Below are 25,416 nucleotides of genomic sequence, written 5' to 3' on the forward strand. Positions count from 1 at the left end.
AGATGTAACCAATGAACTGATGTATTTTTAGCCTCCTCGTGGCTTCAACACTTGAGTGCATTCTGTGAACAACAAAGTGTCTAAAGTTACTGTTTTCTTGTCACTCCTCCCTCTCAAGTCACCCATCCAATCCCTGCAACAACCACAGACTTCAATTATTCATTCAATTAGTGACTTCGGTGTCCCAGAACCTGCTGGAATTCATTTTCCGCCACTCTGCCGACATGACGGCTGGAGAATGAACGACTCCGAGGCTCAGTTTTAGCACCCCATGTGTGAAAAGGATAATCGTGTAGGTCAGGAAGTTCAGTTTTGGAGGGCACCAACTTCATTTTCCGCCTCCCGTGTTTACAAAGCTTAATCCCGCTCAGACAGGGGAGACGCTGAGGACACTCAAGGGTGCATTCATTCAGGTAAAAGCCCAAAGCTTGGCAACCGCTGCCAGGAGCGCAGCTAAATAATGAGGCTCGAGTGGAGCAGCATTAGGCCGATAACCGAGCATCCAATAAATTATGCGTTATGTGACACAAGGGTACCATCACAGATACCACAGGTTCACCAGCGCAACGAAGATCTGGAAAGGAACGAATCGTACAGCTTCATGCAAATACACGCCTGTTTTATGACGCTCAGTAACAGATCTGTTGGTCCGTCTGTTACCATGATAGAAAATAAATAAATAAATAAATGAATCAATGAATAAATAAATGAATTAAGCAATTTTTAGGTGTTATGTTTTTTAAAATTACAGATAATCTTGTGAAAACAAAAAAAAACAGGCCAAAACTGTAAATAATCTCCACATCAAAAATCTGTATCTTTACAAATCATTATGTTTGACATTAAAATTATAGTATTTTTTTAAAAGTTATTTTACAGATATTTGCTGTCATTAAAGAATCCAGTAAATCAAGCATTTAAATTTTTTTTTTACATTTTTAACTGTCATTTTAGTTTTTCACTGGTTTGTTAAATTACAGAAAATATCTAGTAGAAACAAACAAAATATTAATTTCTGTGTTGATCTTTCACAACGTCTGACTGTAATTTTACATTATTCTGTGATGTTTTTAAATCAGCAAAAAATACTGTTATTTTAACAAAATTAGCCCCGAATAAAAAGACAGAAATATGCATATTAAGGACTGAAAAATGTGACATAATTTCTAACCTATTACTTTATGGTTTACTGATCTTTCACTGTGTTAGTAAATTACATACTATTTAGTAAAATCACAGAAAAATAGCATTAATTTACATTTTTACCATAAATAAACAGGCCAAAACTGTACATAATGCATTTTGACTAATAAAAATGTGTTACCAGGAAATTACACTGTAGTTACTGTACTTTAATTCACTAAAAATATTATTTTACAGATATTTTTCTGGCATCCTTGTTGCAAGATTTTTTTTTAAACATTTTTGGGGGGTAAATCTTACAGTGCATGGAAATTGCCATTGCAGGTGATTCTGGGAAACATAGAGTCAGTAATGTGCTAATGAAAGCTGCTTCATGTCCATGGTGCTCATTTCAGATTGTTATCATGCTCGAGGTACATGGCAGCAACCAGGGGCATGCAGGGATGATTCAAATAAGGAAACAGACATTTTGAAGTACTGTACTAGAAAAAGTTAATGGAAATTACAAACTTAAATAATAAGTAATAACAGCCAAACCAAACCAAACAATTTCAAATACGTTTTTATGTTTGCTTGATTTTTTTCTAAATCAATTCCCGAGGACTAGACTGACAAAGTTTTGTTTGTCTCGTCACGATGCAGCTTTGTTGCTCCAAAGCAGTAAATGGAAACAAGAACCCAACATTCACACAGAGTTCTTTTCAGCAACATGCCCAACATGAGAGAAGAACAACACATATGAAAAAAGTAGCTTTAATGTATAGATTCACAAGATGCAAACACCACTGAGAGATGACAGACGTTACAAAAATCTAGAGTACGGATGAAATTATTTCTGCTCGCGGTCACGCTGACCAGTTAAAGTTCAGAATGGTAAATGCTGGAGGCGCCGGTGCTACCAGGAGCTGAAGTCTCCGAAGCTGCTCTTCCCTTTGGACTTCTTGGCTGCTACTCCGCTGGTGGACGGACCGCTGTCGTCTTCAGCAGCTGAGCGTTTTCTGGAAGAGGACGAGCAGGATGTTAGCAAAGTCTTGATTTTTTCTGTTTCTGATTGTTTGGCCTAAAAAAACATACAAAAAACGTTACAAAGGCTAAGGAGCATTCTTCAAATGTCCGTATTTGTAGAAGGAAACTTCAAAGTTACTCAGTTTACAGTGATATAAAACAGAGCAGCATATTGTCACAATGAGAGGATGGAGTGCTAAAGGTTTTGAAGATTTGGATTTTTTTGGGTTTTAAAAATTTCTTAAATGTCTTGTGGTTTTTGGAAGACTTTGAGGTCTTAAAAATTTGGGACATCTTTTTTGTTTTTTTTTGTCCCTTGGAGGACTTTGATGCTTTTAAGGTTGGAGGTCTTATGTTTTTCAGGTGTAGAACTTTTTCAGTCTTAAAGATATTTTTAAGGACTTTTTTGGGTCTTGTTTTTTTAATCTTAAAGGGGGTTGTGGTCTTGAAGGTTTTGGAGGATTTCACAGTCTTGGAAGTTTTGAGAGTGTTTAAATTTCTGAAGGTTTTTACATCTTCAAAGTGTTTGTGTGTGGAAGTTTTTTTGAGGTTGAAGTGTTTTTATTTCTTTAAGTTCAGAGGTTTTTTTTGTTTTTGTTTTGAGGGCTTGAGAGTTTTGGAGCTCTTAAATAGTTGGAGGTTTTGGAAGGAAGTTAAGATCTTGAAAGTTTCTGAGGTTTTGAAGGTGTTTCAGGTCTTAAAAGCTTTGGAGGATTTTGTGGTCTTTGAAGTTTTGCCAATTTCAAAAGTTTCAAAAGGTTTTTGGAAATTTGAAGGGTTTTTTTAAGGTCCTGAAAGTTTTGAAAACTGCAAAGGTTTGGAAGGTTTTCAGGTCTTGAAAGCTTTAGAGATCTTAAAGGTTTTTTGTTTTTTAAGGGCTCGAAGTTTTTTAAGTTTTAAAGGGTTTTGAGATTTTAAAGGTGTTTAAGCTTTTGAAGGTTTTGGAGGAATTTTTAGAAGTTCTGGATATCCTGAGGATTTTGAGCTTTTGAAACTTTTGGAGGTTTTAAAGGTTTTTGGGGTCTTAAAAATGTAGAAGTATTTCTGAAGAGTTCTTGAATGCTTCAGCAGTCTGGGAGTTTTAGACGTTTCCAAAAATTTAGAATGTTTTAAAAGTTCTTACAGTCTTGAAGGCTTCAGATTTTAGACATCCTGAAAAGCTCCAGCTTCAGTGCAAACTACAGAACAAACATCAGGCAGTTACAGACCCTCATTCACTTTTTCTCTCTACTATTTGGTGTTGAGGAGTTTGAACTGATCTGCCTGTTTGCTGTGAAGAGCTGCTTAAAGTTTCACTGTATATGAAGGGGGGGTTTGGAAAAAGCAGCGAGACACAACAAAGGAGTTAATGTGCAGCCAGACAACCAAAACAATGATCTAAAACTGGAGTGTATAGCTGAAGATTTGGGGATTAAGGCAGTCCAGTTAAATCCAAAACCATCCTTTAATGTAGGGAGACGAATGAAAGTCATGTTGAGTCATAATTTAAACAAAATAAATTATACTTCATCCTTTTTATAGTCATGCCAAAACACGTTTGTAGCATTGTGTGAGTCAAAGTGCTAGTTTTAGATGTGCAGAGCATTCACATCTCGTCTTTGTCCTGGAAGTCCACGAATGAAAAAGCTGCAAAGGACTGAAACGGCCCACATGTCAGCTTTGCATTAAACTGTCCAAAAACAAAAAAACAAACAGACTGTAATTTGGAAGCATTAATACTGACATGTTCTGCAAAATAAAACGAACAAGATGCGATGACAGGAGCAGGATGATATGGATTAACTCATCAGGAGCCTCATCATCTCTGAATACACACTTTAGCCAAAGTACAGCATCTTCAGTTCACTTAATGCCCCCTAATTTTGGACAATGACAGTCATTTCAGTACCTCCACAAATGCTACAGGGTTTAACGTGCGCGTCGCAAATGAATTCCACCATAAACCGCCATAAAAAGCTAAATTTATTAGCACAAAAATCTATTGTTCTGATCGCTTCTGAACGATAAACTTCAGCTATAAGGTGCAGGTAGTTCCGAATATTATTTCAAAACAAGAGAAAGTGAAGTGGAATGTCACACAATGCAACACAATGTACCTAAACTCAGCAAAAAATATGTTATGGATAATAAACCTGAATTATCCCCGTTGGGAGAACTGGTAATCTTCTCCATAATTGGCAGTTTTTCACATTATGCTTCGACCCATTCGGTGGTGCTATGTCGCTATGCAATCATGTTTTATCATCCATTCATTACTGTCCCTTGTCACAAGTCGCCACCATCAGACTGTGAGAAAACAGGCAGTACACTTTGCTGCTTTTTAATCCAAATTCCTCCAACATATTGGGTTAAATATTAAGTTCCATGCAGCTGTATCCCAATGATGCCTATGGATGAGTCACGTCTACACTGAAAGCAGCGTGTAGACATCAGTATGCGTGTTGTGTCCTTACATTGTGGTAGGGTTGATGTATTTCCCGACACCTTCTTTGAAGGTCTTCGGCGCCTGGTCCTCCTTGGCTTTCTTCAGGGCGATGTTGGCCTGCTGCTTCTCCTCCTCCTGCTTCTGAAGCTCCTTTTCTCGCTCGGCTGCAATCTGAAAGAAACAAATCACGTAAATCCCCACTAGTGCAAACCAGATGCGAGGACAGGGAGGTTTGCTTAACAATTCTTGTCACTTGTTCAGGAAGAATTTATTCTCACATGCAGCTCAAGGAGTCTTACATGTATGGTGCATTGGTGTCTTACATAGGCCAGATCTAAACTGGTTTCTACACTTATACATCTGTAGTGTAAGCAGGTATTAAGCCAGTGACACAATCTTTTTGTTCTGATGTTGAACTAGACATTGATGATAAAATAAAAGCGTTATGTATCAGACACTTCCAAAAGAGTTGGAGTCTTGAAGGTGTAATGTTCTTGAGGGTTTGGAAGTGGGGACGTAATTTTTTTTTACAATTTTAATTACCAACAATCAGCAGGGCACGATTAATGAACTCAATGGTCATCATTTTGTGTCCCGTTATAGACACTCTGAATGCTGTCTTGACACAACTGTTCCAATGACGTATATTACATGACATGGCTGCTCCAACATGATCAACCACCGGGCCACTGCGACGCTCTTGGCACAACCTTGCTGTAGCCTTCCAAACGAGCGCTATGCCCGGTAGGCTTTAAGCATCACAGACACTCTGTCATGGTGCCCGTTACTAGCTAAACCCCCACAATGCTCTCTGCTTGCCAACAAGGAACTTCCAGTGGTCTGAGTGACCACCTGGTGGAACAAGCAGGTACTACAGCTGATCTACAAAACATTTCCTGACATGTCTTTAGTTTTCTGCCTTATTGGTTAATATGTTTATTTATTAACATTTTTTGAAAAACAGACAACATAAACAGCAAAAAAATAACAAAACAAAAACAGCTCAGGTATGGCACGACAATGACAAATGATACATTGGACTGGTGCATACATAGGTAGGTTAGGACCGTTTAGGAAATCCTAGTAAGATGGGAGAGGACAGTGTAGGTGTGATATATTTTGTGTATGACTCCCAGACTTCATGGAAAGCATCCACTGTTGAGTGAAGCATGCAAGTAATATATTAATTGGGGATACAGTCCATTATGAGATTGTGCCACGATTTCTTTGTTGGAGTGGCATCCTTGCTCCAAAAGAGCAGGATGTTCATTCTTGCAGCAAAGGTCAGTCGTTTGAACAGTCTTTTATGCCTGCTGTTGACAATATGAACATCGGGGAGACCAAGTATGAGGCACATAGGATCCATCAGTATTGACTTACCAAAGACAATGGATAGATCATTTACAATATCAAGGTTAATATGTTTTCAATCACTTCAATCATTATAACTGATAATCATTGACATTCCTATTTTGAGGTCTTGAAAGTTTTGTTGGCTACTAGGTTCTCGTAAATTTTGTAAATTTTAAAGGTTTTGGAGGTTTTGTAGAGGAAAATCTTCATCAACAGCAACATGGAAATGGTTTGATAAACTGTTTGCCTGTTAAAACTTTCACAACCGTGGTGCAGTGGCTTCGCCCTGGTCATCCTTCATATGCCTCCTAGTACTATTTGCTTTCTTTTTTAAATGTGTATTAAGAGGTAATCATTCCTTTATCCTAATTCATTTCATTTAAGTGTTTATTTGTGTGTTCTTCACTGCCGTAAACATTAAACTACCTGCGTGCCTTGATAAATAGAATAAAGCAATTAAATAAAAAATATAAAACCTTCCGCTCCTGTTTATTAAAAAAGAAATTAGTAACTAATGATAGAGCCTGACTTTTTTTTCTCCAATATATTTTTCAGCTTTATCACCCAGCTCTGTTGTGAATTAAAATGAAACAATGATTATGAAAGCAAAGAGATGGCTTTAAGCTTCCGAGAGTAAATCTTTACTTGGGAGAGAAAAAAAAAAAGCCAAAATCGCAATTTACTGTCAACATCCTTAATTATCCTTAATGGGAACAGTTTGTTGTGTTTAACCTCAGACAAATGTGCTCTAAAGCAGAGCCACAGCAATGAAAAATGTGCTACTGTCCAAACATTTGTACTGTCGGGACACACACTCTATAGAAAAGAAAAGTGCTTCTAGTGTTGATGTGCAACTAAAAATATTCTTGGTGCAATCTGTGTGGAAAGAAAGTCAGAGAAATCCAAACCTCAGCGTCAGCCTCTTCGTACGGGTCGACGAACACGGTCGTACTGATGAGCTTGATCTCCGACTGTGAAACAGAAAGTCACCATTAAATGATGTGTAAAATGATGAAACATCCTAAATGTTAAGTTCTATCATCCGCTGTCAAACGCTAAGATAAAAATTCAAGTTTCTGTTAATGGGATGAAAACACCATAAATTTCTTTTTGAGGAAAATGACTTTTGGCATCAACATGAACCTAAAAAATGACAAATGTTGCCGTGTTTGCTGCGTTTCTAGAGCTGTGTTGAATGGCAACAACACTTTGGCTTCGCAAACTGAACTTTGCGCCTCATTGGTATTTCTAAGTCATCTCTCACCGACCTCTGCTTTATTGCGGGTCTTAGCACCTGACCTTTAGATGATCCATGTAAGGGTCAAAACGCTGTCATGACGCCACCACTGAGTCTTGCTCTCTTCTGCTGCTTTTAATGTTAGCAATCTAGAGACTTAAACCGATTCCACACCTACGCTCTGTAATTCTCTGCAGACCAGGGTGTCAGGTAAAGTTCAGGACTGTAAAATGAAACATAATTTGACAAACCTGTGGACGGGTATTCTGTGTGATTCTTACATTTAGAGGTGAGAGATAAACTCTACCTTGGGTTTGTCTGTTTTGGGATCACTCTCCACATTCTCCATGGCCGTGAGGGTCTCGAATCCACCGACAATCCTGCAGAAGGGAAAAACACGAAAAAGCCTTCATTCATTAAGGTGACAAGTCGTCTATACGTCCATGCAGGAGAGACCTGGGCGTCCCACTCAGGTCCCAAATCGTATTGATCTTCGACAGGGAAGATAAAACGAGGGCAGCACATCTGTCACAATGAAATATATAATGAAAATGTAACGATTAGAGACTTAAGACTGCTGGATAAACTCAAAGCCAGTGCAGCCGTTTTTACCATTCAACGTGACACGTCTGAGCGAAGACTGATGTGCTCAATCATGACAAGAGCGCTGTGGGCTGATTTCAAGGAGCGGGATGAAGCAGAGCTCAAATCCCTGCGAGGTTATCCGTCTCGATTTAGAGAAATGAACTTTATTTGACTCTGCAGCCGACCTTCCATTGGAGGAAGGTGTGTGAGTTTAACAACAGAAATGTGTCAAAGAGCAGGAGGGAGACTTCATTCATGTGTGTGCGAGTGTTGCCACAGGTAAGAAGATGAAACAGAATCCAGGAAGTTCAGTTTGAGGCCTTTCTGAACACCGAGACTCCACTCTGTAGTTCACTGAGGCATGAAGCTATCATGGCAGAAATACATTTTGCTCAAACAAAACGCACAGTGCCTGTTTTTAGGGAAACTGTGGACTATTTTTTAGAGATTCATAGTGTCACAGACATGCAAGAGAAACTGTAGTTTATTGTAAAATGGACAAACAGCTTAACTGGACTTGCTGACAAAAACTACAACTACCATAATGCGATTGTCTGACTCCACCAACCAGTTTTAGATATAAAACTTGTTCAATTCATTATTTCATCCTGTCAAGCACTTGGTGAAATTTTATCATAATTCGATGGTCAGATAGGTGTTTTGTGAGGTCAAAGAGGCCACACACCACCAAAATCCAAGCAGTTTATCCTCAAGTCTAAGCTCAAGTCAGTTCAATTTGATTCATACAGCACGACATGTCATCCCACAGCGCTTAACATAGTATGGTACAAAGCTTACGAATTTTGAACAGAGAACCCAACAATCCAAAGTTGGCTTTGGATTCCCTATGAGCAAGAAGTCGGCAACGGTAGGAAGGAACCCAAAAAAAAAAAAAACCTCAGACAGAACCAGGCTCAGGGAAGGCAGCCATCTGCCTCGACTGGTTGGGGTGAGAGTGAGAATGAGGGGGATGGGGATAGCAGACGGAGAGGAAGAAATAGAACAGAACAATCAACATTTTGGAGGTCGGTGAGGCCAGCAGTTTCAGATCCAGAGACATCCGCAGATGCATATGAGTGATAGTGGCAAATTTGAAGAAATTCTGTCCAGGCACTACCGGGATATTGTGTTTATGAAAATAGGATGAGCGGGAAAATCTGAAAACATAATGTCTCCGGCATCCAACATAAAAGAACACAGTATGGCATCAGCCCTACCTTTTACGAGGCTACACCCACATTATCATCTAAATGTGGTTTTATGGTCGAGAGAGAAGTAGAATAGTCAGTGACAAGGTGACGAGAGACGAAAGAGCAAGAGAGACCCGATTGGTTTTCTTCACTTCAGACAGGTAAGCTGTCAGACGCAGGAACAGCTGCAGTTAAATCATTTGCTATATAGTGGATTTAATCTTTTATTAATGTCACATCGACTTAGTTCTGAATGACAGATTGATCTGCAAAAGGCTTAAATGATAGCAAGTGTTCGCTTTTAGTTCAACTAGATATTGCATTTCTCATTTACAGAAGCTATAATAATGGTTCATCATGCAAAGATGCACCGTAGCAACATGAATAAAGATCTCATTACAACTATTTCACACCAGATTTTAGTTTATCACAAGGTGAACCCATTCACACTTAAAGAAGCACACTACCACTGTCTGCAAGACAAAATCATGTTTTTCTTCTTCAGCCATTTAAGGACAACAAAAAATAAGTGTTAGACATGAGACTGATATATCATCAGCTTTTCAGATGATCAGACAAATCTGTCACCAAACTGTTGCTCATTAACACACCTACAGACGTGTAGCAACGATAAAAGTCCATTTAAATTCTAATTTTCACTCTCTTTTAGCTCTGTTTTTGGTCTCAACCAACTCCTGTGGAGAACATCGGACTCTTTAGCTACTAAGCACTATTTTACCTTGGCTAGTTTCCAACTTTGTCAGCTGTGCAGTGATTTTAGAGCAGTTTTGCTGGAAAAAAACTGCCGTCTGCAGGCAAAATAAAGCTACGAAAGTGGTGAGAATGAGGTAAAATAATGAGCTTGTGATCTGCAGAGCTAAACGAGGAGCTGAAACTCACTGCAAAGCTCTGCAAAGCTGCACATTCAGCTAATAACACTCCCCACTAGGTTCATCACTCTAAGCAACCCTTTTATGTTGTCGCCTTGTTTTCAAAATGTCAGTGATGCAATAATTTTGATCGCGGCTCCTTTACGGCTGCAGTGTTGCAACCTTAGATTAGAAATCTATAAAGCGCCTAATTCCTAGAGTCGTACAAGACAATGAGCAAACTGTTTTTAATGGTTTGTCAGAAACGAACAAACCCATGTGCAACCATCTCAGACTGTCATGCTTTGGCTTTCATATACTATAGTAAGTCATTTACCGGCTGAGGGATTTGCGCAGACCTCATTATATTCCTCAGTCAACACTGAACACGGGTTTCAGTTAAAAGCAAATATTTATAGTGTTTCTTATCAGCACATTGGCTTTATGGTGTAAACACAGCAGAGAAGGCAGCCGGCGAAGATATAGAGTCTGTCAAACGCTGAGGGGAAAGAGGCGATCTGTTAGCGAGTCCCCTGCTGCAGAGCACTTTAAGAAGTTGCTCTCGGTTTGCTCTTTAAACTGAAAACTCTTTATCCAGCTGCTCCAGTGGGGGCCCCCCCTCCCTCCCGTTAGCATGTGGAGAGTGAGAAGAGAGCGCTCACACGATATCAGTAAACAGCTAGCGGGGGATGCTTCTCGGCCACATGTGCTCTGCTTCCACATGTTCAGACCAACAGAGGAGCACCCACACTTACTGACTCACTGACCTCATAATATCAGGCAATCCATTAGTGCAGAACTTTTAGTGCCGGAAAACTTGTTTTGCCCAATAAGCTCATGGCAAACCATTTTGTTCTTAAGGGGTGCTTCTTTCTCACATTCATTTGAAGATCTAAAAGCTCAGGCTCTTAATTTTTGAAGTTTTACTAGACAAAGCAGTTTAAAGATCAAAAGTTGGAATATTCCCACATAATGCTAACAAAACCACCTGGATAACAGGTGTCTGCAATGTGGATAAAAATCCTCTATTATAGTATAAAGATCTATCTTTAAATAATCCGTTTTTAAGAAAGATCATTTGAGAATTTGTTGCTGGGTAAAACAAAGCAGGGTTGTCTGATTTGTGTCTTCATATTAATGCAAAAACTATAGAAAAATCAAATACTGCCAATGAAGCAGTTCTGCTCATTGCTTTTCAGGATTTCACAATTAAATCTGCATTAATGTGCAACTATTTTAAATTGAATTTAATTGCTCCGGTCACTTTTCATGCAGAATTGTCAAAATATTTTCTGGTTTCAGCCTCTCAAAGCGGTTTTCCCTCCTGCTTTTCTTTTCCATAGATTATAGTATAAGGCGGTTTTGACATTTCAAAGACTGAATAAATAACTGATTATTCAAGAAATGACTGAGCAAATTAAACTGGCTGTACTTGGAATAGTACATTACAACAAGGATTTTTAGAGAGGTAGCCACCACAGTCTAAACAACACGGTTGAGCTGAACGATTAACAGTATTTCATTCAATCAAATTCTCATTGGTCAGACAATCACTGGTGTTTTTTCATGAGGACTAAAGCGTTTTATCAGCAGCCTTCCAGGATTACTTCAAAGAACCTGTGCTAGTCATTAGCTGTCAGTTTAATATGTTGCAAATACTAGTTTTCTAATGTTTGTTATGTTTATATTTAGAATTAATTTAGGCTAATAATGCTAACGGAGACCTGTCCAGGGTGTCAGCTGGGATAGGCTCCAGCCCCCCTGTGACCCTAATGAGGATAGAGCAGTGTATAGATAATGGATGGATGGATGCTAACGGATAGAGAGCACAGTCGATAATTCAGTTCATCTACAGACAACATGCAGATTGGTGGAAGAAAAGGTACAATTTCAGTCGCTCAAGACTTTTTTGGGTTCACCAACACCCTGCAGTAATCTTCATATCGCTACAAAGAAAGCGACCCCGTGTGCCTTTTAAAATCTGTTGAGAAAAATTAAGTTGGAAAACATAAAAGCGTCATATGTACCTTCTGATAGCATTGACCTGTGAGCCAACTTCCCCACGTGGACCAAAACTCAATAAACTCATTAAAACAACCTGTGTGAGAATGAAGAATGCTGTTTACATACGGCGTCCTTACTGGTCGACTTACTCAGGTTCTCCAGCAGCATTGCCATTGGCATAGAAAGAAAGAAAGCGAACATTTAAGGTCCAGTCATGCAGGAAAGAGACGTCTGAATATCAAATCTAACTTTTCAGTTTGTTCCACGAAAAGATACAGGTTCTTTGTTGGCCTAAAATTATTTCTGCCTTTTTATAGAATGGGATGGATAAAACTTTTTGTTTTTAAATAGATTTTTTTTTGCAGTGTCCTGGTTGTTTTGGGGTTTAAGGCCTGTCTATGAAGTGCAGCTTCACTGATTCAACAAATCCAGCAAGAGGCTTTTGTTGTGCCTCATTTCCAAGCCTTCTCTCGCCCCTTATTTTCCGTCAACTCTCTAATTAAGGCATAAAAACAAAACAAAAAAAAGATAGAAACAATACAGCAGGGGCAGTATAAACACACATATATGCAAGAAAAAAAATTGAACATTAAAGCGGTTAATTGCGAATCTGCTAAATATTTGCCTTCTCTGTTTTATGTAATTCTAAATGAAAACCTGAGTTTCAGACTTTTAGTCAAACACAAGAAGACATTGAAAGACATCATTTTGGGAATTATGGCGTTAATTTTTAATACATTTGATGTGTGATGAGTTAACAAAACTAAATAACTGATACACTGATTAAAATTGATAAAAAAAGAGCAGCTTTAAAGCCTAAAGGAACAGACTAATTACTATTTTTCTGCATAAATATCTGCAATTTTCCAGTGTAGTTCCACTTTGTCTTACATTATAGTTTTAGTTGACATTGGAGAATTAAATATGCTACCGTTACTGTAAAGGCTGTGCGACAAGTTGGTTTGTGAGAAAAGCCTTTAAAGTAACGGTAAAATAGTTGAACAATAACTAAAAATGTGGTCCTAAGAGTACATCAGAGCATGCAGGATACGAGGAAAGCTACTCAGCTGTTCTTTACAATCATATCAACTGAAGAACTTTCATCTGTAAAGTAGGTGCAGAGTTCACATTATCTATAGATCAGTTTAAGTAAAGCTGCACCGCCGCTCCCATTAAATGTGCAACGACTACGGTCTGCAAAGTATAAAAAGCTGCATGTGGGGTTAAAGCAGAAGCTTTTTAAGTGTGTTGACCATGTGAAGAATCAGTCACTTGAAAGCAATCTGAATATTTTTAGAGTCTCTTTCCAGAACACGACCATTTAAGATCATGCTCAGCTCGGCAGAGGGAGGGCGAGCCATCGGTTAAGATTCGGCATCTACTAAATTTTTCACCGCTTTCGGCCAGGAGTCAGACTGGAAGTCACAATACGGTGTTCACTGCCTGGAGCTCCAAAAGGAACCAAATACAATAAAGAATTTTTTAAAAAAAACACAAGGGTGAGAAAGTGAGATGGAAAGAAGTTTTATAAACGGCACCAAACTCTGATGTGTCTGTCACCTTACAAAACCAGCCTCGCCTCTCCTCTCCTCTCCTCTCCTCTCCTCTCCTCTCCTCTCCTCCTCCTTCTCCATCTGCTATCCTGTTTTCCCCACTCCTCATCCCCACTCTCACCCAAGCGGTCGAGGCAGATGGCCGTCTTCCCTGAGCCTGGTTCTGCCGGAGGTTTTTTTTCCCCTCCCTTGGGCGGGAGTTTGGTTCCTTCCCACCGTTGCCAACCGCTTGCTCAGAGGAAGTCCAAAGACTACTTTGGATTGTTGGGTTCTCTGTTTAAATCTGTAAGGTCTATACCTTACTATGTTAAGCGCTGCGTGATAACATGTGTTGTAAACTGCGCAATACAAATAAAATTGAATCGAATTGAAAACAAAAAGGTGCAGTAACGCTTACAGAGGAGGAAAACAGAAGGCTTACCTGCCAAAGACGGTGTGCTTCCTGTCGAGGTAGGTACAAGACCGGAATGTGATGAAGCTGAGAGGAAAACAGAACGGAAAAAAACATTACATGAGAACAAGGCAGAATTCAGTCGACAAACATGTGACAACAAAACAAGATAACCGGCAAAAATCTACAAGGGAGACTCGCTTTTGGGGAAAACAGCCATGTTTGTTGACATAAGTTTTTCTAAATGCACCGAATGACATAAAAAAAAAGCCACAACAACTCATTTAAAAGGCTTTAGATCAATCAAGGTTAACACTGGTGGTTGCTCTTTCCCCATTTTTATCATTTTGAAGTGGCAGATACACATAATAAACAGTCTATAACATATTATAATGAGGATTTGGGGACACTCAAACTACTTTATTTTATATTATTGTGTGATCTATTATTTGCTTCATTAACATTTAAAAAGAAAGGGGGTTGACGTAAAGCATTATTAAGAATAAAACAAACAAAAAACTGTTTCCATTTTGCTGTATTTGTGCTTTAAGGTGATTTTATCCAAAAAAAACTTCTTCTAAGGTTTATACTTTTCTTTAAGGGACAAGTTCAAATGTTCAAGCTTCTTTTTTTTGCTTAAAAAATACCTTATTTTACTTGCTAAATGCCTCCTAAAAAAGTAAATGCTGTAAGTGTGCGTTCAATATATGCAACACAGTTTTCTTGTCTTATTCACCTGTGGGGCCTCAGCAATGAAATCAAAGGAACAAAGAGACAGAGGAAAAACAAAACACAATTCTCTGTTGGCTGACTTTCCAGCACAGAGCGGCGGTTAAAAGTTTAGCAAAGAGTGTTTTTAAAAAAAAAAAAAAAAAAAAAGCATTTCTTACAACTGAGACTTGTTGGTGTTTGGACCCGAGTTGGCCATGCTGAGAACCCCCCGGCCGGTGTGAGATAAGTTTGGCCGAAACTCATCCCTGAAAGGTTTCCCCCAGAAGGATTCGCCTCCTGGGAATGGGCGGAAGAAGAAGGAAAGACAGAAAGAGGAAGGGAGGCACAAGAGGAAGACAAAAATGTCAAAACACATAAGGTAAAGGAAGAAAATTAGAAATAAGTCAGTTCTTAACGCGTATTTCATGTGATTGTTGTTGTAGAAAACACTGGGACAGACGTCTGAACACCACAGAAACACAAAGACATTCTGTCTTGATTCATAAAAGCAACTAATATTCTACATTTTAGAACCATCTTTGCATAAAAATTCAAATTACTGTTCATGATATCAAACAGTGGGTCTGATCGCGTGGGATGTGCAGTTGAAGATGTTCCTGTAGTTCGAATATATGTTCAGCCCGGAAGCACAGGTGTGATTTATAACATTAACGACGGATACGCTACGCTTCGCTCTCCTGGTGTTATTCACGCTGGCTCACTGGTTATATTTACTGGGACAGGAGCCATTGCAATGTTCTCATTTACACCTGTGTTTGTCCTGCTGGGTCGAGTCAAACAGGCTGCCGTGAAAAAGGCTGATTGTGCGTCTCAATACACTCAGCTCACATTTTCAGATTATTTATAATATCACAGTTCAATACGCCCATCACATTACGTGTGTTTCCTTATTTACCTCCGTCTGTGGTAACACAGAGAACACACAAGTTAAACCAGTTCTCAGTCTATGTTTAGCAGATCTGACAGATTATCTGTATAAAACAAAAAAAAAGACTGTCATCATGCTGGAAAGTTGTTATTAGTGTTTTTGGTGATCAGCCCCTTCCTTTGTTTTCATCTTGTGCGCAGAAAGGATGTATATCAGGGATGGTCCGATCCAATCTCAAACTGCCCACTTAATGTTATACCGCTTTATAGAATATCCCGTTTATAATCAGAAAATATCGAAGTCCCGAATCATTTCCTATTTAAGCTACAGTAAAACTGTCTGTCTATTATCATAGAATAATGTCATAATCCTGTTGTTTGTCATAACGAAATTCCCCCAAATTGATTCCAGGAATAACTTTTGCCTGTTTAAAGTCACGGTCGGCCGATCGTTACGGCTCACGGGCCAAGTGTCGGTGATGCGTGGCAGATTATCTCACCCCTGTCAGCCACGGAAGGCAATGTGTTTGTTTGTTTGTCAATTACCTGCTCACCTGAGATCTGCTTCACTGAGTTGTTCACACTGTCTGACAAATCGAAAATTTGTTTAAGAGCATGTCGACACTCATAACTCATAGACACCTTTACTTCCTTGTAAATATGTTTATTGATCATAAGTAGAAAGTAGGCGGTTTTAATGTTTGACCTTTTTTCATGTTAATTTTTTCTTGTTTAAAATTTAATAAAAGTTAAAAACAAGTCTTGTTTTCTTTCCTTAAATACTTCTTTTCCCAAATACATGCTAAATACGTCCGATATAGGCCCTGTAGACGGTGCTGGTCCGGTACATTGGCTAGTTTTCACACCCAAACTCGTTGCCATCTTGAAGCCCGCTTACTGGAATACCCCGGATATAGTCATAATTGTATCCCGGACCAAGGGTATGACAATAAATGGGCAGCACTGTATCAGGAACCGGTGCAATCAAGGCATTATTTAACTGACTGGTATCAGTACGAACCTAAACGTGATCCTTTGTATACATCTACTGTCCCACAGGTGTCATAATGGGACAGTACAATATGTGGCAGGACGTTAGGGGTGGAGATTTTAGAATAAATTTATGAAGCAATACTTAGAAACATTATCGACTAGTAATTGCTGTAATAGATTTTTGGAAATTTCTGGGCATTTGTCCTGTGTTGATATTGCTGTTTCAGTCAACGGATATGTGATCCAAGCTGCAGATGCTCTGTTACATACCGGACTGGCTAGGGGTCAGCAAGTGTCACATAAGTGTTTGTCATCATGGTAGGTAGGTGCTCGGTAAACCCACACAATGCTCCACATCCACAATCCACATCCAGCTGTCCAAACTTTTTAGTAGTAGTCCAAAACCCCTTGACATACATATATATATGTTGGAGGGGTTTGGTGTGTGTGTATGTGTGTGCATATACATATATATACACACACAATCTGTATTATCCTAATCACAGCAGAAAGTTGGACTCAGGTTGGATTTCAGGAGCAACATGTACGAAACTTTGAAGTTATTTAAATGACACCCCACGTTTCTATCATGTAGCACGTATACATTTGATTTATTCGATCCAACAATGGTAAAGTAGTTACTTTACCTCTGTCATTTGCACATCCAAGCACACTATCATTTGCACATTCTGTTCATTTGCACATTTCTGCACGTCTCTTGTGTATTTTTGGAAATTTTGTTTACTTTTGTTTCTATATTATATTTTCTCTATTTTATCTAATTTTCGTCTATATTCTGTGTTGTCTTTTTGCTTTTGTTTACCCCCTTAATTGAATATTCATGCTGCTTTTAACAACTGAATTTGCCTCTGGGGATTCATAAAGTCAGTCTAAGTCTAAGTCTAAGTCTAGACATTAAGTTACCTATAAAGCCTTTTAGTAAAGTAAAATTAAATTAAATGTTTTGAAAAAAGGGATTCCATCCACATAAAATAATGCACCCAGTGGTTGTTGGTACCAAACAAAGATGATGATACCTTTAAGTGACTTGAAACAGAAACAGTAGAAGCACAGATTGGTCTGGCAGAGGAACAAACTCGTCTTATCCAGTAAACCAAAGCTGCAGTTGAGAAAGTGCAGCAAATTACCAGTAAACCGATGGAAGGAAGGAACCTGATATAAACATGGCAGGTTTCAAAAAATGTTATAAAACCCAGCGTTACAACTTCTCTGTTTAGACTCTGTTTAACTGCGTTTTCTCTGTTTAACAGAGAAGGAAATATTTTCAACATCTCCGGCTTTGAAGACACAGCCAAGGCACTTTGGAAAGAAACGCTGAATGTATTAAGTTTATATACAACAAATCTCCGCAGTGTGCCGGCACAAACAGATATCTTTGTTAGAAAACAGGTTCAAATCTGACTTTATACTGCTGGTAATTATCATGTCACCAACTACTGAGCAGAAGGTCACCATGTTAATCTGTCTTTTAAAGCACCATCTAGGAATTAATGCATGTAAACGAAGCTGAGTCGAGTTCAAGTAGCGTTGAATTTTCAGCTCCACAATACATGTTTTATACTGTGAAAGGCAACAAAATGTATTGCGTTTGTACGAATACAACACAAATTAGCGGCTCTGTCAGTACTACTTATTCAAATTACTGCACCATCATCACAGAGACAAGGCGGTGTGCGTTCTAATAAGAAGCAGGAGACCCGTTTGCCCTTGAACATGGAGCCATGTAGAGAGACTTCAGCTGCGAATCATTATTCAGACCGACTTCATCATTAAGAATCATCATGATGAGTATACAGGAATAAGCGCTGCAGGAGCTTATTGGCTCCCAACAGGAGGAGAGGATTGTCGCCCTGAGGTGTGTTTCGCTGTCCTGCATCCTGCCAGCTGGTGTGTGTGCATGAAGCGAAGTGTGCAAATGTTCTGCAGGTACACTGTGTACTCAGTGAGAGTTTACGCTGGAGTGTAAATGCATACGACCAACCAGTCCACTCCTCAGAGGCCTGTGCAGCCATCAAGTTCTCCCGGTGACATTTTTGCATAATTTATCAACTCATTGACATTTTACCTCCTGTACGCCCCGATCATAAATGAAGGGAGAGCGAGAGGAGGACCAAGAGAGGAATTAATTCCCATCGATAAATCAAACCGCATTCCTTCTGATGCCAGTTTGAAAATTCCCTCGAACGAAATCGACAGTACAAGTTCAAACTTCGCCTTCTTGGATACAAGACAGAAAGGAGCAATGTGAAAACAGGCTGCGCTGACAGCACATGGCCGGGAGACATTGCCACTAATGAATGCAATATTTAAGCATTTTAAAGTATGAGCGAGCATGTGTTTCTCTTTTCCTATTATGAAATATTACGATTATGCGTTTGTGATTTCATTTACAATTCAATGTTTAACTCTCTGAACCCTAAAACCCGCAGGCAAGTTTGAAAGCCAAGCTGTCTTTAAAAGGAAGAAATTGCCAAAAATTACACCATTTACTTGAGGAAGAACAGAACTTTTCAACAGTACAAGAACTACTAATCAGGAAACCTAACCAATGCTTCAAATGGTGATATCTCAATAACATCCATTTTATTTTGCAGGTCTCAATAAAAAACTTGCCAAAATAAACCATTTGTTCCAACCAGATTCTGTAAAAATCTAAAAAAATAAATCTTTGGCTCAGGCGGCATCAAATAAACTTCTTAGAAGTTTCTGGAGTTTGATTGCAGTGTCAGTTGATCTGACTTTTACTTATACAATTTTCCTCCAATCAAAAGTCTCTTTTCTATCTGTACTTTCATTCTGAAAGGATAAAAAGGAAAAGAAATGACAGTCCAAGCTATCCAACATCAATGTTTAACCTTTCAGCCGATCCGACAGGCGTCTAAAGACAAAAGAAATTGCCAAAATAACACCATTTAAACTTTAAGAGAAATACTCAGATGTTAAACTTTCCAATGGTCCTTGAACTAATCATGTTCCATTGAGACAATTAACCAAAGCTGAGCCTAAAATCATGATCTCTCATTAAAACTACTTTATTTTGCATGTCTCATATAAAAACGTGCCAAAACTACACCATTTACTCCAACCAGACTCTGAAAAAATACTAAATATTCTGTACAACCAGTAAGCCTTGATGGACTGAGCTGTAACCAACAGTCACGTGACAAAAATTCAGGAACTGTATGATTGAACTGCAAGCTGTGTTTAGTGTGAGTATTTTTTTTTCCAGTGCTGGGAACACCTGTGGGCAATTTGGAAAAATAATGTACATGTTGATTCCAGATGTTTTCATTATTGCACGACATTTGCATAATAATAGTATTTTTTCTTTAGTTACGGGATTTCTGGTAGAACTGTGTCACACTGCACATAATGCATCTTTCAGTTCCCTCTACTTCTAGTCATGGTTATTCTGTTTCCATAGAAGTGCAGGGCTTTATACTGCAGTGAAAAATGAGCTCACAGTGACTAAAAATGTGACAAGGAGCAGAAAACATTTAGAAAGTACCCGGGGTCCAGAGGGTTAAAACTTGTCTTTCTCCGAACCATCTGGTCCTGAAGGGTTTTTGATAAATGAGGCACTTCTGAACTTGGGAAACGCTACAGTGAGCAGTCTGCTGAGTGTGTCTCTTACCAATTTATGTAGAGGCAATGAAAGAGACGGATTCACTCAACATGTGTGGGGCAATTTTTATAGCGTTTCCTTGACACTCACACCTAAAATGTGTCAAGAAAGCATCACATCGCTGTTCAATATCTCATTTTACCATCACTACCCTCTACGCCAGAGCAGCCATTATATCAAATGCTCCGAAAAATACACTCAGATTTTAGCAGCCTTTATCTTTATCACTAACTGTGAGCCAAATGAGGTCTTCAAAAAGGCATAACTTGACATTTGTCACGCTTGATTTGGTTTGCACAATTTGTAGAGCGGATTTTTTAAATACGCTGCACCAGAACAACAGAACGAGTGACGCGAGTCCAAAGCTTCACAACAGCTTCTTATGTAAGAGTTAACATTCTGCAGGTATACGATCTGCATGCCAAAACCCACACTGCTGCATGTTTTAAGGGCTGCGAGGCACCACAGACAAACCCGCCTTTAAAGCCAGTTTAAAGGTCTGTTATTGAGTTGTGTGCACACACTGTTCAGTCCAGGTGATGAGAATTTTACCCACAGGCCAGAAATTCTGCACCTTCATAAATCTGTCATGGTGGATGCGTTTTGCATAGAGACGCCCACAGACACAAAGCTCACTTTGTGCTGCAAAAACTCTCACAGCAGCACAGGACGACATGAAGGCAGGAAATTAACTGTATGTGGCCTTGCAGTCAATTCCACTGAGCTGCCTTATAAACTGGGTTTCTGAAATGAGGAAAATTACACCATATGCTGGATGACTGGTTGTTCACCACACCCCCATCTTGTACCCGCCACTCTTCCATCGACATCATCTCCGTCTTTCTGTGACTGCGTGTGCTCCCATGTGCCTTTGTAGGGTAATTATAGTAACACTCTTTGACTTGCATCTTGAGTTGCAAGCAGTATTTACGCAAAGCTTCCAAAAAGGAACTATTAATAATTCAACAGAGCAGCGTTATGTAATTCAAAATGTAGTTTAAGTGCAGTGCTCATCTTACCTGTGCCAGTGCCTGTGGGGTCTCCTCCTTGAATCTGGAAATGCACAAACAAACAAAAAAAGTCAGGTTAGGTTTGGTTGATGTGTGCATATAACTGTTAAGCAGATTTAAAGAAGAAGAAAACAATTATAGAAAACATGACTTGGCTTTGTTCCCATTAACTGCTTTGGAATGAATAAAACAGGCGTTGTAGTGTCGTCAAAGGGCGATACAGACAGAATAAAAGAAGTCAGAAACAAAACCAGCTTTTTATCAATTTCTGCATTTATGAGCGAAAAATGAAGCAATGTCTTCATGAGTTGTTTTTATTTGGTAAAGCTGTAGTTATTCTTTAATATCAGCTGGTGTCGACCATGTTTCATCCAGTCCAGAGATGACAACAGCTGATCAGTCGTGTGAGTCAAATGTTTATGACATAAGAAAACAACAGGAACTTTTAGATTGAACTGCAGCCTGTGTCTGCACAGAGCATAAGGGAAGCAGGTAAACAAATTAAAAATAAGTAGTTCCACATGTAGAGTAGGTAGAGTCACTTTTCCCCCCAAAATTGGTAACAACTGTGGGCACTTCAAAACATAATTGATTGCAGGTTTGATTCATTCTTGCAAAAGAAAATCTGAAAAGGTGTTTCTGTCTTCCGCAAAGTGCATTAACTTGTTTTTTTGTTTTTTTTCTAAAGTCAAAAACCACCTTAAACATCATTTTTGGCAAGATTTTGTATATTTTTTCAAATGATAGTGTTTTATGGCGTTAACTTTTTCCTATGAGACACTTCAAAACGCCATCAAAAGTGTGTTGTGGAAACACAGGAACTAGCTGCATGAGCTGCACACTGAAAACCAACGTACACGTTAATGTTTAACTCATGTAAAGCTGTGTCATGAGACTAAACTCACCCCACAAATCGAAGTTGAAACTATAAGTCAAGAATCTTTTTAAAAAGTTTTTGTTCATCTTCATCTGCTTTAATCACTGACTGTGAAAAACCTCAACGAAATGATGAATCAAGCATGACACCACTGAATAGCTTAAGTTTTTAGACCGCCACACAAAATCAAACTTTTCGTGACCCCTGCAAAACTGTAAATCTAGCTGTTTCGCTATCTTTTTGTCATGTGAAAAGACTGAACAATTAACAAAACAGTATTTTCTTTCGTCACACACCCAACCTGGAGTCATGTTCCCTGTACACTTGTTAGCAGTCAAAGCTTTCCAGGATACTGGCCTCCATTGTTCATTGTTAGGGCTCAACCTTCCGATGACTGCTTCCACACATCTGTGCATTTCTTTCTTGTTTAAAGAGCTGGAGGCTTTGACCAGGAGCAAAGTTTTGATGAGAAGGCCACTGTGCGTTTGTACTTTTATTTTTGTAGCTGGCAAAATACTCTCTGCCAACAGCAGAGGAAGCATTAGTTGATTATTTTCTAAGGATTTTGCATTGTTTGCTATTAAACTGTTTGGGCAACTCTTTCTCTGTAATGGAGCAGAAGGCAGAAGAATGAGAGAACGAGAGAGTGACGTGGTGGAGCGAGAAGATAATGAGCAAAAACATGCAGAAACTCCTCTGTTGTGAATAAATGTTGAGGTGGAAACAGGATATTGTGCCACAGCGGTGTTGGTATAGTCTGTGATCAGCTACATATTATACACATCCACTGGTTTATAATTGTATTTTCTGAAACAATCAAAAGATCTTTGTGTCAAGACAGAAACACATCAGTCTGGCATGCTTGTTAAAACTTTAAAAAGGTGCATGCAGTGTTCTTCAGTGGCAAAGTTCTCACACAGTAAGCAGAGGTTGATTATCGAATATGCTACAGCCTACCGTTAAAGTTTTATGGTCATAAAAACTAATGAGGTCTCAGACTTCACATATAGTTAAGTTTTGCATATTTAAAAAAACTTTTTACATTCCTACCTGGTGTTGTTATGTAATTTTGTTTTCTGAGCAACATCTAGCGGAAGAATTTCCTTTGGGATTAATATAGTTTGATCTCCTCTTATTGGTGCTGGTTTTATTCACCAAATTGTGTTTCAGTGAGTCTTCTTTTAAGGACTGTTTTTCTTTTTTGCTGTCCTTGTGAAGCACTTTGTCACATAGATTTGGGGGAAAAAAAACACTCCATAAAAATAATTATTTGTAGCACTGTCATTATAGTCTAATGGTTAAAAACAAAATAAAGGGTCGTCGTGTATTTTCACGTCGAGCTACATAAGTGAGAAAAAGTGCTTTTGATGATTATTTCTAGTCACTAGCGTCACTGCTGAGATGTTATAAATGTCTTTGGATGTTATCTGAATGGCGATCTTTCAGAAAGTGCAAAGCAATTCCAGTGTCCCAGGTTCCTCGACAGCTCATGTGTAAGAGCTGTATGAAACCTCAACAATCCTTCTCGCAGTCTGAAACGTGAGACGGCAGCCTGGCGGGCCTCTCACGTTTCAAGGTAATACTGTCAAATTCCTCCAAGTGTCATTTCACGATGTTCTGTACACTCACGAGGTCCTGATGAAGTGCTGTATGGGAAGATGTTTCTGTTCCCGCTATTAAAGGGTTTGTTGCTATGAAATTATTCTCTCCAAGGCCACCCGCCCCCCCTCCGTTGGGGCCGAGGAGGATAAGTCGAAGCCGTAAGTGGCACAGTAATTATGGATAAACAATTCACAGCTCGCCACTGTGTATGAAAACCGCGGGACAGAAGGAAAAAGGTAAGGGTCCTCTTGAGACCAGATGTCCACTCAGAGCCACTTTAATTATGGGAGCGGCGGCTCTGAAAAAACACAGTGAAGCGGCTGATCAGAGACCTGTCGTCTCAAATTCTCAGCCTGTGTTAAGCAGCTTCAGCCGAAGAGCGAGTGCAAAGAATAAAGCCGTGTTTACTAACCTCAGAGGCAGAAAAATATTAGAATACATTATTAGTTCAACAGAAGAAAAGGTAAATAAAAAATACGAACGACATTGTGAGTAAGCTAGTAATTCATTTATATTTCGAGTTAAATCTAAATCAGTCAGTGTTGGAGAATAAATTCCCTCAAGATCCAGTTTGTTCTAATTCCTCACGACACAAACGTTAATAACTTATGTTGATAAAATACATAAATAAAATGTGATAGTAAGGAGTAGGTGGATACAGCATGTCAGATATACTCTGGCTATTGAAAGAGCACACTTTTTTTTCTCACTTTTTCATGGTCATACACAATAAATACAACCAAGGATGTACCAATTATGGCAAAATTTTTAACTAATCGGTGTTGGCACGAACCTCAGCCTGATTCTTTTATTAGATTAGATTAGCCTAGATTTAAGTTTATTGTCATTGCACAGAGTACTAGGACAACAAAATGAAGTTTAGCATCTAACAAGAAGTGCAAAAGAAGAAGGGCATTATAAACACTATGAACACGGCGGTAAAACGCACTCGATATATGAACATAATAGCTAACAAAATACTTAATTAAGCATAATTAATCGACCATTAATAGATTTATAAAGCACATTTAGCACACGGGACTTTTATCCAACCTGGATATCGCTGTTTTAAGCAATGGCCACATTATACAACCACAAAACCAACAACTACACATGCCAGTATGGTGTAGGAACACTATTCTGGTTGATTCTGGCTAATTTACGACACCTGCACTGGCTGGAGGTGATTAAGCGTCACATAAGACTCTGTCATGGTGCACCTTTACTGGCTAAACCTCCACAATACTCTCTGCTTGCCAACACGTAGGCTACACTATTGGACAGTTAAAAGCTCCGTCTGGTGGCACAACCTGGTATTAGGGTTAGGGTTAGGGTAATTACAATTCTTGAAGTGTGTATTCCTGGGAAAAATGGTATCCGATTGGGAGTCGCTATTGGCAGATACTAAATACTAAATAACTACGATTGGACTGAGGGGAAAAAAATAAATAAATTGGACATCCCAAAATACAATATTTATATAGCATCTGATTTAGCCTTCATTTCTAATTGCTTTCATAAATAAGAATAACAATGATAGGAAGAATGCGGGTTTGGTTTGCTCTTCTGTCGGCACCAAAACCAGTTCATTTTTTTCAACTTAAAGTGAATGAAATTTATGATATTGCCCCACCGTGCTTCCATAACAATAGCAAAAACAGCATGCATGCCGGTGTCTTTATTAAAGTGGATCAGTGATGAGTCACCCACGACCATGAATCATACATCTATAATAGCCTAATTTCACAAATGCTCCATGATGACTGGAATGAGAAAAATAGCAATGCAGGGCACAAATAGCAATAGTCACCACAGTATGGTCGGTATTTTCGAGACCTCCCAAAATCATGTTTTCAGGGGAGCTCATGTCCTATTAAGACCGTCTGAGCTCCCCCTGGCTGACCTGCTGTTTGCACCCCAGGTTGATGTTAAAT

General features: G+C 39.0%; 1 protein-coding gene across 1 annotated transcript in view; it reads right to left on the reverse strand.

Moving 5' to 3' along the window:
- Window positions 1-1,880: 1,880 nt before the first annotated feature.
- The window catches only part of ppil2 (peptidylprolyl isomerase (cyclophilin)-like 2), a 41,974-nt gene continuing 18,438 nt past the window's right edge, over window positions 1,881-25,416 (reverse strand). Inside the window, exons 14-20 of the mRNA XM_008303207.1 lie at window positions 21,013-21,046; window positions 14,646-14,763; window positions 13,786-13,842; window positions 7,471-7,543; window positions 6,835-6,897; window positions 4,602-4,744; window positions 1,881-2,141 (exon numbers count right to left, since the gene is read on the reverse strand). Coding sequence (XP_008301429.1) covers window positions 2,039-2,141; window positions 4,602-4,744; window positions 6,835-6,897; window positions 7,471-7,543; window positions 13,786-13,842; window positions 14,646-14,763; window positions 21,013-21,046 — 591 coding nt within the window. The 3' untranslated portion in view covers window positions 1,881-2,038. The remainder of the gene's footprint in view (window positions 2,142-4,601; window positions 4,745-6,834; window positions 6,898-7,470; window positions 7,544-13,785; window positions 13,843-14,645; window positions 14,764-21,012; window positions 21,047-25,416) is intronic.

The sequence above is a fragment of the Stegastes partitus genome, unplaced genomic scaffold, assembly GCF_000690725.1.
Source record: "Stegastes partitus isolate 25-593 unplaced genomic scaffold, Stegastes_partitus-1.0.2 Scaffold1958, whole genome shotgun sequence".
NCBI lineage: Eukaryota > Metazoa > Chordata > Actinopteri > Pomacentridae > Stegastes > Stegastes partitus.